The sequence below is a fragment of the Branchiostoma lanceolatum genome, chromosome 10, assembly GCF_035083965.1.
Source record: "Branchiostoma lanceolatum isolate klBraLanc5 chromosome 10, klBraLanc5.hap2, whole genome shotgun sequence".
NCBI lineage: Eukaryota > Metazoa > Chordata > Leptocardii > Amphioxiformes > Branchiostomatidae > Branchiostoma > Branchiostoma lanceolatum.
Window position 1 is genome coordinate 14,243,468 of NC_089731.1, and position 16,302 is coordinate 14,259,769.

At 40.7% G+C, this 16,302-nt stretch overlaps 2 protein-coding genes across 2 annotated transcripts in view; both read left to right on the plus strand.

Annotated features, from left to right (window-relative positions):
• LOC136442987 (N-acetylated-alpha-linked acidic dipeptidase 2-like) overlaps window positions 1-7,952 on the plus strand; it is a 35,018-nt gene extending 27,066 nt beyond the window's left edge. The window contains exons 12-20 of the mRNA XM_066440031.1: window positions 59-141; window positions 556-619; window positions 892-959; window positions 1,567-1,658; window positions 2,305-2,398; window positions 3,964-4,216; window positions 5,047-5,128; window positions 5,732-5,824; window positions 6,380-7,952. Coding sequence (XP_066296128.1) covers window positions 59-141; window positions 556-619; window positions 892-959; window positions 1,567-1,658; window positions 2,305-2,398; window positions 3,964-4,216; window positions 5,047-5,128; window positions 5,732-5,824; window positions 6,380-6,557 — 1,007 coding nt within the window. The 3' untranslated portion in view covers window positions 6,558-7,952. The remainder of the gene's footprint in view (window positions 1-58; window positions 142-555; window positions 620-891; window positions 960-1,566; window positions 1,659-2,304; window positions 2,399-3,963; window positions 4,217-5,046; window positions 5,129-5,731; window positions 5,825-6,379) is intronic.
• A 4,642-nt stretch (window positions 7,953-12,594) lies between these two features.
• On the plus strand, window positions 12,595-14,085 carry LOC136442988 (uncharacterized). The gene has a single exon (XM_066440032.1). It carries the CDS (start codon window positions 12,595-12,597, stop codon window positions 14,083-14,085), a length of 1,491 nt encoding a protein of 496 aa, XP_066296129.1.
• The last annotated feature ends 2,217 nt before the right edge of the window (window positions 14,086-16,302 follow it).

Below are 16,302 nucleotides of genomic sequence, written 5' to 3' on the forward strand. Positions count from 1 at the left end.
TGCAAATTTGTAAAGATTGTATGATCTGTACATGCGTGAGACTTTTTGTTTACTCCAGGTTGGCGTCCGCGGAGGACGATAATCCTGGCCAGCTGGGGCGCTGAGGAGTTCGGCACCATCGGCTCCACGGAGTGGGTGGAGGTAAGGGCAAAGATCAAGTATCTCCAAGCAGGTCTATTGGTGGCAAGGCGGAATCCAAAGGGCCAACAAGTATCCAAAAGGACCAGTGACTTAAGACACTGGTTGGACCTTTGGATACTGCCTTGCCACCGATAGACCTGCTTAGAGATTAGTCGAGATAACCTCAGGGCTTTTTGGCACTGACTAGCAGGCATTTGGATGGGATGAGCTCGACAATGATAAAGACGGGCTTAATCTTGTTGCAGTAGAGGGGCAACAAACATGTATGAAGTGATCAAGGAATGTTCAACACATTCCCCGATAGAAAAATTTCTTGAGCTACGGCCATTCTTTTAGACCAACACTGTACTGACATTGGTTGCATAATTCTTTTCTTGTTTCTTTCTCAATTTACACCTTTCTCTGATATTGCAGGAAAACATCAATGAACTGTCAGAGAAGGCAGTGGCCTACCTGAACATTGATGCAGCTGTCAATGGTACATTTCTTCTTCTATTAACTTCTTTCAGAAAGATAGAATTTGCATGTTACTACCTGACAAGTAGCAGAGTATTAACTGACTGTGTGTTGACAAGTGATATCCACTGCATACGGTTTATCATTTATGACAGCTAATGACTTCAAGAAACTTTTGTGTCCTTTTTTATGACTTGTGACAATGTCTAGTAGTATACGTTGTACCTCACTAGAGTTCCGGATGTAAGATGATGATTATGATGTGATAATGTCATGTTATCTTGTCGTTGACAGGTAACCAGACACTGTGGGCAGGTGCAAGTCCACACCTGTCTCAGGTCATACAAGAGGCAGCTAAACAGGTGAGGCCAGCACACCCATCTTCAGTTGTTCCTCTGCATTGAATTGTTATGGTTTACCAGAAAAGATAGAAGCATACATTGTTATAAAGATGGAATTAGCTAGAAATGAGCTAATAGAATTAGAAATGAATAATTACATCTACATCTCTATCAGTCAGATTATTACTGGTAAAGAATTAAGAAACTTAGAAGTTGCATAGCATGTTATCCAAACCTATTATAGCTCTGGAGAGGACAGAAAAGACTTGGGAGTTATAATAGGTTTGGATACCAAGCTAATAGTTGCATGCTCCATGGTTGATTGAAATTAAGTCAATTTTAACCCTTGTCCTGCTGACGTTTTTTACGTAATTTATTTCATTACTTTGATTTATTAATCAGGTCATTTTCCCTTGACTTTTTCTGTGCTGCAGTGGCATTGTAAGGTTACTTTAGCATTCGTTGCGTTTCACTGCGGTGTGATACGTTCAGCTGAAAAATACCCCCAACCCGTACATATACGGGACCCACATACAGGCTCTGTATATATAGAGAGTCTAAATATATAGGCTTCCCACAGGACAAGGGTTTTTAACTGTTCTTTTATTTTTATTGTTGTGTTGTCCAGGTGCCGTGCCCCCACCATGAGGGAATGACTGTATACCAACAGTGGGCAAAAAGTCTGCCTGTAGAACGAAGGAAATCGGACTCACCACCCAAGTATGTAGGAGGGGTTTTCTACAATTGTAAAGCAGAGATTTGGTAAAGATTGTGGAGATGCATTATTTGTGTTATATTTCAAATGTAATAGATTATTATGTTTAGGCTGATTCATGTAAAGACTACCAAACTTTAGATCTAGTCTACACTTACATTTTACATGACCATATATTGTTTTGTCTCAAAAGGGCCATTTTATTAGCATTAGCTAGTATGTTTTTCTGAATGGAGTTTAAATTCGCTATGTTTGAGCATATTTATGGTTTTAGTGTACACATACATGTTTATAGCATATTGTTGTAAGTCTAATAGGGATTAAGGGCTAACCACTGTTAAAAGTAATATTGGCAACAACAAAAAATGAAAAGTTTATTGTGGTAACAACAAACAAGGCCAGAAGTATTTAAAAAGTTGTTTGGTTGAAAAATAGGTCCCTCCCACATCCCATGATATCTCATGGCCGCAATATTCCAAGATCTAGACAACATCTTGTCTGTACAATTCCTAGAATTCTTGCAGACTGCACACAATTCTAAACCATTGGGCTCACCCCTGAGGTGTCGCAAAAAACTGTACAGATCTAGACTACAGTTCATCTAACACATCTTTAGTTTTTTGATACCTAACGGCCTGCCGTCTCACTCAGACTAGATATCCTGGCAGGCACAGGCAGCGACTTTGCGGCCTTTGTGCTGTTTGCTGGGATATCCTCCATAGACCTACAGTACACATATGACCAAGTAAGTTAGCGCTTCACAGCAGGTCAAGGAAATAATGAAATACGTTGTCAAAGTCTATGTTTCACCCAGTTGTTAAGACAACAACAGTTAGATTTTTTGGTTCCCATATTTTGAAAAACAATGTTGGACTGGAACATGAAAATAGAGTCTGAGGCAAAAGTCTGTACCTTGGTACACTCAATCTCTAGGAGTGAATACAGACATTTTCTCTGCCCTCTGTTTTTCAAAATTTTGTCTTGCTAAGAATAACTGTTAACAGTAACTTTAAAATGTCAGAAAAAAATAGAGTCGAGACAAAAATTAAGTCTATACCCTGGTACACTCAGCTTCTTGGAGTGAATACAGGTGTATTCAAGTTTCTTCCGAGCCCTTCGTTTTCACAATGTTCTCTTGCTAAAATATTACAGTTAAAGTGTCAGAGACCAAGGAAATGCATTGGTCAGTTCAGTAAAGCTGAGCAAAACAGCGAATCCTAGTTTTCTCTGAATCTGAAAAAACAACCCTGGAAATAAACCTGATTTCAAGTTTACATTCTGAAACATAGGCTTTGATACCTTACTATAAATATTACTGCTATGTTTGTACGTCTTTGCTTATGTTGTTGTTTGTTGTTGTTGTTGTTGTTGTTGCTGCTGCTGCTGTATTGTAGAGTGCTATCCTTACATAACGGGGTGAAGAGAAGTGACTGGGACGCTTTTCTGTTGTTGGCGGGAATTTCGTCCCTTGACGTATCCTACACAAAAGACCCTGTAAGTTCTGTCGCAGTTTTAGACAAGTATTCACTGGGGTGTAAGGAAAATATGTAAAATGTCCAGAATGTTTGATTTACAATTAAAACCTGCTGATTTTATTGTAATATTTTGAGATTTGGATACACTGTGTTACTTTTTGTATCTTGACAGTTTCTTAAAAATCAATGGGTGAGAATGCTTTGGGATGTAAGGAAAAAGGCCCTAAAGGCAACCAAAGCAATATTAGGGCCCAAAATATAGAAATAGAATAGAATGTTGAAGTCTTTATGGTAGTGACATTTACTAACACTACAATGTATTTAGCACATTTGCGTTTACAATAACTTCCTACTTTGAGCATTTCAAAACCGCGCAAAAATGTGCCGTACAATGATTCCCTTAGTTTTGCGAGCCAACAAAAACCCTGGCGACGATTTTCAGTGAGTTTTCACATCACAATGACAGCGTATGTTTGCATCATGGACGTCACTATACATTGTGATAGTGTTGTTTGAACCAATCATGTATAGAAATGACTAAATAAATTGACTTTCAAAATCCAACTTTTGGGCCTGATATTGCTTTCAATCGGTTGCCTTTAAAATATCAAGATGAGCCTCAGAGTTTAATCATCAAGCGTAGAAAAAAGTTGTTTTCCGGTTAAAATCCTGAAAAAAATAGGGTTGGTAGATTTTTTTTTCCATTATGCTTAATTTCTAGGTGGAAAATGAGAAAAGATTTTAAACTGACAAGAGCCCTGCTTTTATAAACATGTTGTTGTTGTTTTGTTGTGTTGTTTTCCAACAAGGAATTAACTTTTATGTCTAATTCCAGAACTTGAACGTACCATTCTACCCCGTCTACCACACTCAATATGAGACGTTTGACTACATGAAGAGGTTTATCGACCCTGACTTCTCGGTGCACCTGGGAACAGTCCAAGTCCTGGGAGAGACCGCGCTGCGTCTGGCGGACTCCTTCGTACTCCCCATGAACTGTAGTCTGTACGCAGACGCCCTGAGTACATACGTGTCCGACCTGGAGACGCACTATGGGAAGAGAAACCTGCACGACAACTTGTTCCTTGGTAAGAGCCTGGTCACAGTTGATTGTATGATCATCGTACAATTGCAGATTGAGGGCATTCTTGGGCTATCCATGCATGTGTCCTACAAGATTCAGCTATCATGTTACGGAAATTCATGTCTTAGATTCTTGTTGGTGGTTGGTTCTGGCACAGCCTGCGTGAAAGTCCTGCGATATCAAAATCGTACTAAGGCCTATGATGAAAGTGACCATACTTTGAATGAATGAATGAATGAACTTTATTGCTCAACAATTGTACATGGCACAATGTATGGCAACAATGACAAGGCAATCAATACAATGAGTACTAAACTAGTCTATTCTATTCTATTCTGAAACCTATAACTACAAGAATATGAATGTAAATGGCATACTGATACGTTTCTGTCTGTTACAATACATTCTCTCTTTTGTAAAGCACTACATATGTATTGGCCTAAGTACTTAGATATGGTGTCGGGGCATGACATACTAGACGATGCACTTATGGTCTATTATCCCATGAATGAATTGGAAAGGTTTATTCAGAAATTCTGAACTTTATGACTTTAACGTTTAACGATCTCGCAGGCAATAGATAGATATCTAAACTGCAATGTTCACATGGTATTTGATAACAGCATTTTCTCTAAAATTGAGTATTGCAATTATCAACAATTCATTGCCAAGTTTGTCTTTTAGATACAACTTCTCCATAATCTCTTTGATTTGATTTCTTAACCTTAACCAATTTTCTATCACAAAAGATTTTGATAACTTTTTGTTTATTTTGTCAGTTCTATGCTTGTAGCACTGTTCTGTTGAAGATGATGTGATATTTTCCCATTCCAGGTTATCTGAAGCACGCAGTGTCCCAGTTTTCTCAAGCCTCAGAAACCATGCAGGAGGTCATAGCCACCGCAGACAGAACCAAGTCAGTACCACTCAGTATTAAACACTTTCCAGATGTGTAGTCCATGGATATGTACATATAGTTCAACAACCAGTCCTCATAGGTTTCATCTTACATATTGCATAGTGTATATCCGATTCAGCAGTGAGAAGCAATATATGTACGTGTAGCTGGGGATATAATTATATTTCAGCAGTCAACCACACCCATCCTTTGCACATCTCTTTTCATATCTCCCTCTTTCTCCAATGTGTCTCTCTCTCTCACCCACTCTCTTTCTCTCTCTTTCTCTCTCTCTCTCTCTCTCTCTCTCTCTCTCTCTCTCTTTCTCTCTCTCTCTCTCCCTCCTTCTCTCTCTTTCTCTCCCTCTCTCTTACACTCTTGCTCTCTGATTCTTTCCCAGGTTTAAGGATCAGTTGTTTAAAGCTACTTGATAATGCTCCTGTTGTACTGTACTGACAATGAATTTCACTCTGTGCATGTAAGTTCTCTAAAAAAGCAACTTGTTGACCACTCCATCCTAATTATCATTAAATCTTGTGATACGTGTCAATGTGATTCGTAGTGGTGATCATTCCTTTTCCTTCCGATTTGATGGTAACACCCTTTCCCCTGTTCCTACAGTCCCCTGGTGGTGAGGAGCCACAATGACAAACTAATGCAGATGGAGAGACACATGCTGAACCCTTCAGGACTCCCAGGCAGGCCCCAGTACAGGTACAGACCAAAAATTGAGTCTCATCCTATACATGTACTACATGATAGTCTTTTGTTAAGTCTACTACAGTCAAACCTGTACAAGTGACCACCTCTACATACTAGTAGATAATGTTTCCCATTGATGTAAGGATTAAGCGACCACCTGTCCACATAGACTAGATTAAATAGGACCCCTGAGTGGTCTTCTTGGGCAGTTTTGACTGTAGTTAGATCCTTAATGTTAGATTCTGGTCAGAAGGCAGCAAATTGCTGAACACAATTTTATGTAGCTCAAAGACACACAGGTAGACACTGTGATAATGTCAGTTCTGCATAGTGCTGTGTACCTAAAATCATGTTTATGAACAAAAAGGAGAATATATGATATAAGCGAGAGATTTTTGCAAGTCCGGTTCCTGACGTTTAGGTTTTTTTGGACCCAAACCCAAAGGTCCGGTTCAGGTCTGGTGTTAAGGTACACAGCACTAGTTCTGTACATATAAGAATCATGACTGAAGCATTTTCTGTACATGTTGTGAATCCCACTTCTAAAGCCTGTATGTTGTACTTCAGACATCTGCTGTTTGCCCCGAGTAAACACGACTCATACTCCGGTGCCACCTTCCCTGGACTGGTGGATGCCATAGAGGATGGGGACTGGGTAGCAGCTCATCAACAGCTGTCAATCATCACTGTCACCATCGAATCAGCAGCCAAGAACATGGACGATGGAGTCATCAAAGGGCAATGACCAATCAGAGAAAAGAATGAGATTTATGTTGACCAATCAGAGAAAAGAATGAGATTTAAGTTGACCAATCACAGAGGAGAGTGAGATTTTAAGTTGTCCAATCAGATGTAAAAACTTGTGGTGGACAGAATTATGCAGTGTACTAAATGCAGTAAGGGTTATTCCTTTTTTTTGATTGGGGAGGGTCAGGCTAGATTTTCTATGTTTTTTCCTGTTTCCAACTCTACATCTCTTATGATACCTTTTCTTCATTTCATTATAATCAATGGCTCTAATTGACACTTTGGACTCCCTTTTATTCTAATTTCTAATTTCTTTCCTTCCTGCCTTCATTTTGGAAATTTCTGCACCCACTACCATTGGATGGAATAGTCATAACTTATCAGTTTGGAAAAAAATTCAATGATTTCAAAGGTGCAGTAATTATGTTTTTCCAGTAATCAGAAATTTCCTCAAGAAATAATGATGTCCATCTCTTGTTTGATGTCCAGAAGGCTGCTAGCTTCTCTGATTGGCTAAAGTGGCAACCAATGGGAAGAAAGTATAACATTTGATTGACCAATCCCATCAGACAATAGGAAAGTTTTCTGTATGAGTCAGAATTATTTTGTACCAACTAGCCAAGTGATTTCATAGTGTTGATGCAATCTTTGTATCTGACCACAAAATTTGATTGATTAATTGTGTTATTTTTCTAATTCAACAAAGAAAATGAGGTAGGACAATGGCAACAAAATTACAAAAGGAAAGTTAAACAGTAGGTGAAGGTATGGACTTATGTTAGGCTTAGTACTTTTATAGCAATTGGCTTATTTAGATATCGATAAACAAAAGAACAGTGTTACTTATAGCTAAGCATCAGGTGTTTGATTTAACCCAAAATAAGTTGTCAAGGTGGTGTCATCATCTTTTGCTCTTTAGAATCTTACACTAAATCCTTATGTTAGGAATATTGACAAACAGATTTGATTTATTGAACTTTTTTTAAGACAAAGTGTGAAATTTGATGAGGACTGATGAAAAACATTGTGCCATTTTTTATTTGTTTAAAAAATGTGTTCTGATGAGATTAGTAGCAAAAGCATTTTTCAGGGTTTCTTTATTTGAGAGATGGTATCTGCTATGTTAAGAGGTTATCATGTGCACATATTGGCCTATTGTGCTGGTGTGCTAAGGCCACAGCAAGTAAATGGTATGGATGACATCCTCTGTAGACTCCAAATTTAATGCGAGAGTGGGAAAAAAAGATGGGTAAAAAAAAAAGATGCCTACATTTTCAAATAGAGACAGTAAATGTTGTGATGAAAATTGAGGCAACAAAGTTTAACATGGTATCACAGCCAACAAGTCTTTTATTCCTTTATTCAAGAAGTGTGCAGAGTGACACTAGTACCACTTACTTGAGTGAAGTTGGCAACTACACTCAAGGCTACCACACTAGTGTCACTTCTACAACTACCGAACTAGTTTCACTTATACTACTACAGTCACGGCTACCTCACTAGTTTCACTTTAGTACGAAAAGGCTACACAACAACATATTTTCAGTAATTTCTTGTCCGTAGGGAAACAAAATTTCATGGATTTTTTTCATCAAGCAATTATGAACTATGCACACTGATGTCATCCATAGAATTTACTTACTGTCACCTCTTCTATTTTCGAGTCATAATTTGTTTGATATCTAATAAGTGAACAAGTGATTGTTTTAACCATTGTCTAGATGGTTAATGTAATTGTGTACAGAGAAGTTGATATTGGAAAACAAAATGGAAGCTCAAGAGAAAGAGCATTTCTCAACAGAGGTGTATAAAAAAACATAACAGGAGGGATTTACTGTCAAATTTCATATTTCTCCCTGCTATGATTATCTGTGTACTACCCTTAACATACTTAAGACAATTAAGGCATTAATTATGCTATACAAAGTGTCAAAGACAGTGTTAACTTTTGTGAAAATCTGTTATGATGTTGATTTACAGATTTAAGTTTTTGAACTGGGCATAAAAAGCTCGTGGATGTATTATATCAGTTTTTATCTACTTCAGAATGACTGGTAACTTTATTGACCGTCTAGCCAAGTCAATTGAATGGGCACTTTTCTGTTGTATAACATGCATGTTGTTCAGTGTTAATGTTGTTTTGTGTACGATTCCAGTATGAAACATTTGTACGAATAGGGACCGATTTTTACCACGACGTGCTGCCTTGTGTTTTGTTTGGTTTTTATCATTTTACAACTTAAAGATTGAAATTGTTGTGCAAAATTGTAACAAAAGTCTACCTTAGTGGGAAATATGGTAAATGTGCACATTTTGGATAATATGAAGCCTGCATATGTCTTGTTTATGATGCAAGCAAAGACATTGACTTTATCAGACCAGTAACAATATGTACAAGGATACCCAACTAAAACCCACCTCACACTCTCAAGTTTTAACACTTATACATGGTGTTTTTGTTTTTTTAAATTTTACACACCTTTCTCTGTGCAGTATTGTGTTTCGAGGCAGCTTTCTGTTGTGACTTTGACATTCAGTGTTTTGTTCTTCAGATGAAAGGCTAAACAGTGTCAGTATTGTTGTGTTCTAATGCCATGGCAGTGGGGTGTACCGCAAGGATACTTCTCAGACCCACCATGATGGATATCTAATGAAGCACAATGTTGGTTGAACCATTTAAAGTTGATGTTGAAAGTGGCTACTACATACAGTGTATCCTGTAAAAGTTAACAACTAGTCCTTTAAGGAGGAAAGACATGATATGGAGTGCAAAGCAGAAACTATACTTGTTTATTAGTGTCTTGTTAAATGGGATATACTACAGAACGGTATATGTATATTTTTGATATTTTGCATAGGCTGATGTACCTGTACCACTCTTGTAGATTGTGTGAGCCACACAGATTTTATTAATTTTAATCTGTTTTGTGCCAAATATACCAACAAAAACATGGCATGCAGTCCTTTCTATAAAATGTATATTTGAGAAAAGAAGGATTTATTTTAGCCACAGGAAATTTAAAAAACAGCTGTAGGCATATCCTTCTTTCCTCACATAAAGACTAAAAAACTTATTTTTTCTGAGATAAGTAATGATATTTGTGTGGACTCAATTGAACATGTACTTGGTTGAACCGTTATGTGGGTTGGGTATGGACCAGTTTTCAAACATGAAGTTGCTAACAAGGTGTATTGAAGGTTTCAGCTTTTTATTGAACTCAGAAGTCTTGTGGAATTTACGATGTTTACAGTTGATTGGTGACACAAGTAAAATTAAAGGTTTGTTTTCACAATTCTCAATTGTACAATTTTATAATAAGATATTTACATACACAACCACTTAACCCACAAAAATACAACAAGGGCATGCATAGAATATTGTTAACGGTCTGCTATATCTACTGCGACTTTTAAAGAGCCTTTTTAAAGGGAGGTACTCGTACCTCAAATCATTTTTGAGGCAAATGTTAGTGAAGATTTATGCTGCAGTTCCGTTTCATTCCGCATGGTAGCGTCCTTGTCACGCAGCTTTTTAGAGAGTGGCAGATAAGGACAGCATAAGCCTAGAACAGGTATTGGAGTCTTGGTCGGACGGAATACGGCAGTCAAATATGAAAGAAAAATATACAAAAGGACAGAACAAAGTTAAATGGTTACTCGACACGTTTGAAGCAAAAAGTGGTAAATTGTACATGTCCCACCCACATACTATCGGAAACGTTTAGTATGGGAGGTCACCAATTATACCAGAAGGTCGAGGTTTTCAGTACAAAGGACACGGCAAGTCGAATCGTTACGAACAGCAAATTCACGTTATTTAAAGAAAAGTACCCCCACGCACAAGCTATTTAAAACGTTTAGTGTGGGAGGTATACGATTGGAAGGCTTGGATCTAACACAACTATCAGCACCAAGGAAAGGCACTGGACTCACTATGCATGTTTCTCACAGATCTAGATAGTGGGTCGATGGAAAATGACCCAGAAATGGTCCCTTGCCATTTTCTGGTTACGGCAGGTTTCTACATATTGGAAAAACTAACGCGTGACCTGGTAACTTTGGGAATTTCAGGAAAATTACGCGTAGGATCAGTGGTTAACTCAACACGCCTACATGGTGGGCGTAGGTAGCTGTTAGGTAAAATTAGAAGACTGTGGGACCGATTGGAAAGGAGACTGTACAAGAAAATACTCCCGTAGTTCAAGCAAATGTATTCCGACAGTACATGCCCTCAATTGACCCTTCAGAGAATTTGAAGACTTAAATCTGTTATGGAATAAAATTTATTTCACAGCGAGGTATAACGTATTGCATCTTCTGCTGCATAACAACAACCATTCTGTGAGACCTGTCTACTCTAAAAAAGATTATGTAGTATGGGATGAGAATGTACTTCTATAGTTATAGGTGGAATTTCTAACGTTTAGGTATCTTTTACGTATCATCCTACATGCACGATGCGTGTGTTCTCACACATCAAGATGTAACGTTATCTGAATTTGCTATTTGAATACATCGAGATTATCATGTAATCAAATGAACTGATTTAGCGATTAGGACATAAAATGACTTCTACATTTTTGAAATTCGAAAAATCCTGGTATATAAGATGATAGACATGCAAATTAGCCTCCTTTTCGGAGTCGCCGGCGTTTATTTTTTGGGGGGGGCGCTGTTTCCCAATTTTCAACTTATCGGGGCAAGGTTCTTTGCTGGGGAAATCGTATTGCCGCCCGTGGAACGCCGGCGCCACTCAGAAGGCCTGTCAATGAGGCTATATGTAAATAATGACTTACGAATATCAAAATATTAGGGACATAAAAGTGATATTCGTCATATAAGGATGGCGTTGGATATGTTACTGGTATCCCGGCACATCACATGTAGCCTCTACCAGGCTCCAGAGGTTGCTAGAAAGATTCGAAACTGGCCAAATAGACAGAAAACATGAAAGAGGGGTTAGTTTGCTATAGGGGTACGGGCATATTGGACCCTCTCTCCGTAGCCGACTCCCTTAGCATACTATTCACTCTATTTGGCAAATTTCTACTATTTTTCCAGCCATCCGCGGGGCCTGGTAGAGGCTACATCACACGCGCTCAGAACGCGGCAGTTTTCTATATCCAGTGTTTCCCAGCTGGTGGAAAATTTAGTATCCGCCCACGCAGAGGTGTCACCCCGGGAAGGCGGGTAAACAAGCCCCGCCGGCGGACGGCAAAGACGTCATGTCTTGCGTCATGGCAGGTATTTATAAATACCAGCATGGTACCGCCAGGACAAGGGACAAACCATTCGTGTCAGTATTGGGGGTGCCGCACAATACGCAGGCATACAACACTCGCGATTTCAAGTTCTCTAAGTGTTTTATTCAAAGGTATTTAAATGCCACGTTCATTATGGGTTAATAGTTCGGTTGAAGTGTTTTCTTTTGCAGTAAGTGAAACCCAGTTGTCGTGGGATCACCGTTCATAAGATTTTCCTCACTCTTAAATTTCTGTAATCTACACAAATAATGGAAATCTCACGGAAAGGTAGCTAAAAATGGTCATACTAGACCCAATAACTTCAACTTCAACATCGCACAGACACACACCCCTTACAAGCAGTAGTGAACCGTCCCTGTGGCGAGACCTTTAATTGTAAAGTGCGTCATTCTGACGTCAGCGGCTTCACATGCACAAAGTGGCGAAGGTAGATAAGCCGGGCATATGTGTTCTAAAACCCATCACATGTAATTTCATATATAAATCGCACTTGTTCCAGCAAAAATCAATATCCCTATCCATGAAAACTCTAATACCTGTGATTTCGGCGATTGTTATCACAAGCTTTCTACTGTACGGCGACTTCTAGAGCGCTCTTCTACATGATGGTTGATCTGCTTTAAACTTGATCATTCGTGAATAAAAAGGCAGAAATGGACGTATTGACGCACGAGCGTAACTGTACCTTAAAGCGTGATTTCCGCTGGCTCTTTGTTTGCTCTGATTGAATTACCGGTTCAAAACACCGGCAAATCACATCGTACTCACGGGATGAGATGTGGGGAGGAAACTGGTGAAAGTAACTTTGCGGTTCCGGATAGTCAGAGGTTGCTGGAGGAAGGAAGGAGGAAGCGAAGGGGGTGGACGGGAAGGGGAAGGGGAAGGAAAGGAAAGGAAAGGAAAGGAAAAGGAAGGGAAGGGAAGGAAAGGAAAGGAAAGGAAAGGAAAGGAAAGGAAAGGAAAGGAAAGGAAAGGAGAGGAAGGGAAGGGAAGGGAATGGACGTGAATGGAATGGAAGGGAAGGGAAAGGAAAGGAGAGGAAGGGAAGGGAAGGGAATGGACGTGAATGGAATGGAAGGGAAGGGAAGGAGAGGGAAGGGGAAGGAAAGGAAAGGAAAGGAAAGGAAAGGAAAGGAAAGGAAAGGAAAGGAGAGGAAGGGAAGGGAAGGGAATGGACGTGAATGGAATGGAAGGGAAGGGAAGGAGAGGGAAGGGGAAGGAAAGGAAAGGGAAGGAAAGGGAATGGAAGTGAATGGAATGGAAGGGAAGGGAAGGAGAGGGAAGGGTAGGGTGGGGAAGGGAAGGGAACGGAAGGGAAGGGAATGGAAGGGAAGGAGAGGGAAGGGTAGGGTGGGGAAGGGAAAGGAAAGGAAGGGAAGGGAAGGGAAGGGAAGGGGAGGAGAGTGGAGGAGAGGAGAGGAGAGGGAAGGGGAGGAGAGGAGAGGGAAGGGGAGAAGAGGAGAGGAGAGGGAAGGGGAGAAGAGGAGTGGAGAGGAGAGGAGAGGAGAGGGGAAGGGAAGGGAAGGAAAGGGGAAGGGAAGGGAAGGGAAGGAAAGGGAGAGGAAAGGGAAGGGGAGGAGAGGAGAGGAGAGTGGAGGAGAGGAGAGGAGAGGAGAGGGAAGGGGAGGAGAGGAGAGGGAAGGGGAGAAGAGGAGAGGAGAGGGAAGGGGAGAAGAGGAAAGGGAAGGGGAGAAGAGGAGAGGAGAGGGAAGGGGAGGAGAGGAGAGGAGAGGGAAGGGGAGGAGAGGAGAGGGAAGGGGAGAAGAGGAGAGGAGAGGGAAGGGGAGGAGAGGAGAGGAGAGGAGAGGGGAGGAGAGGAGAGGAGAGGAGAGGGAAGGGGAGGAGAGGAGAGGGAAGGGGAGAAGAGGAGAGGAGAGGGAAGGGGAGGAGAGGAGAGGAGAGGAGAGGGGAGGGGAAGGGAAGGGGAAGGAGAGGAAAGGGAGAGGAAAGGGAGAGGAAAGGGAGAGGGAAGGGGAGGAGAGGAGCGGAGAGGGAAGGAGAGGGAAGGGGAGGAGAGGAGAGGAGAGGGGAAGAGAGAGGAGAGGGAAGGGAAGGAGAGGAAAGGGGAGGAGTGGAGAAGAGAAGGAAAGGGAAGGGAAGGGAAAGGAATGGAAGGGAAGAGAAGGAAAGGGAAGAGAAGGGAAGGGAGAGGGAAGGAGAGGGAAGGGAAGGAGAGGAGAGGAGAGGGGAAGGGAAGGGAGAGGGAGGGGAAGGCAAGGAGAGGGGAGGAGAGTGAAGGGGAGGGGAAGGGGAATTCATTAAGGGGAAAGGGGAAGGAAGGGATGGGAAGGAAAGGAAAGGAAAGGAAAGGAAAGGAAAGGGAAGGAAAGGAAAGGAAAGGAAGGTAAGGGAAGGGAGAGGGAAGGGAAGGCAATGGAGGGGAGGAAAAGAAAAGGGAAGGGAAAGAAGAAAAGGGAAGGGAAGGCAATGGAGGCAAGGGAAAGGAAAGGGAAGGAAAGAGAGGGGGGTGAATTGGCTTTCTTCCAACAACGATCGCAATGGATGGAATGACGTAACATTATTTACTACACAAATGACATTTTCAAAGTACTTTAGAAAGCATTGACCTTTTATGGAAAGCTCCATTCGACGCGCATCGTTGCATTTACTCTTAAGTCATTGTCATAGGGAGGACATTAAAGTGATAAATATCTGAAAACGTCTGCTGTCATCAAAATATCACTATCTGTCCTGGTACTTCAATGTCAAGGCTATAAGAGCACACTACTTGAGAAATTTAGGCTGCTAAAAGGTCAACGTCTTGTATGTTTGTTCTTACAGACATTATTCTTGCGAGCGCTTACGTTCTGAGGTCTTTTATTACTAAGGGAGCTTAGAATGCAGTAGTTACATTACAAGGTGGGGAAGGAAAACAGTTTTTTTAAGTTCGAAATATGACGCAACCATGTCCATTTCACACATTACATACTCTACTCTCTGGTACATGTCATCCTCGGGTTCATGACCTTTGGCCATTTGCCAACGTTCACTTCCTGACAGCCTGCCGAAGAACCTTCGCATCCTGTCAGTCTCCGGTTACAACGCAGCCCGGGTACAAACTTGGCCCCGGTGTCAAGCGAAATTTCTGAGCTTGCCAAATACGTGAGAGGTCAGTTACTTGACTTGCTTGACCGGAGCACGACACTTTTGGGGGGGGGGGCAGGAGCACTCTAAGTGCAAAACATCCGTTGGACTTAGTAATTTTAAAGTATTACCCTAACCCTAACCGTAACTCTAACTCTAGAGCATGGTACACATTCATCCAACTTCATTTCAACAGTCATCTCAATCTCTCTGTGACACGTACACAAGAATAAACAAACAAACGCAAACGAATCGTACAGCAAAAGCATACTTTACTAATGCCATTGAGAAGCAAATACAAATGTTGTTAGACAATTATCGGAATGCAGCATTACGTTACAGGCATATGCAACAAGATATAACAAGTAAATACCATACAATATACTTCAAGAAATATTGGTGACATTGCCTACGGTTCACAGATATTGGCAGTCTTGGTCTATGCGACATGCGCCAACAATACAAGGTATATGGCAAACGACAATTTGGCCGTTGACGTTACCATGGCAATGTCCAATCGAGTCCATGCACACAGATGACGTAGCAAGAGGTTTGTATTGCTTGTTGGTGCAGCTAGATTCTCCGACATCGATCGAATTTTTTTAGGACAACCACAAATGATCATAGCTCGATCATAAGCAACACTTTTAACCTCACAGGTACAACAACATCGGCGATTTCTTATTAAACATTTCAGACTGCGCTAAATTGCGACGTCAGCTGCGTTACATGGGCACTTGCCGAAGTTTTATTACACAGTTCAAATATTTTACGTCAGGAAAAAAAGTCACAAGCATTTGGTCCACAAGTACGTTCTTAACCACATATAGACGATGACACTATAGGCAGCTATCAGCACCAAAGTTCACAGTTACACATTGGGATGACCTCTCACAACTATTCGATTACAACTGCTGTAGTCCCAGACGGAAATGACGTCATCCCCGGATATTACGCCATTTTCACTAGAATCAAGTTCAAGGTTTTAAGGCATTTTGTGGTGGCTACTTAAGTTTATTCTTTCCGTATCAAAATGACATTCTCTGTGGAATCTTCCCTCTCTTCCGGTGAAAAAGTAAGAAAGCTCTCTGTTGTCTTTCATATAAAAAACCTCTGAAACTAACCCAATCTTCGGAGCCTTCCCTCCAATCTCTTTTCTCTAGCGTCTACAATTTTAAGATCACGATTTATTTCCGATCCTTTCGTTGTCTAAGGTCTTAGCCAGTTTTCTCCTGTCTTGGCCATAAATGTACAAGAAAGAAATAAGTTACATCTTCGGGGTAATACCTTGATCTGTTACTTTTTCCTGTGGTATTACCACCTTTATGTACAGACACGATTTGGCTTGGGAACGAGACTTTATGTGACGTCATGCTTTTAAAAAGAGATGAAAAT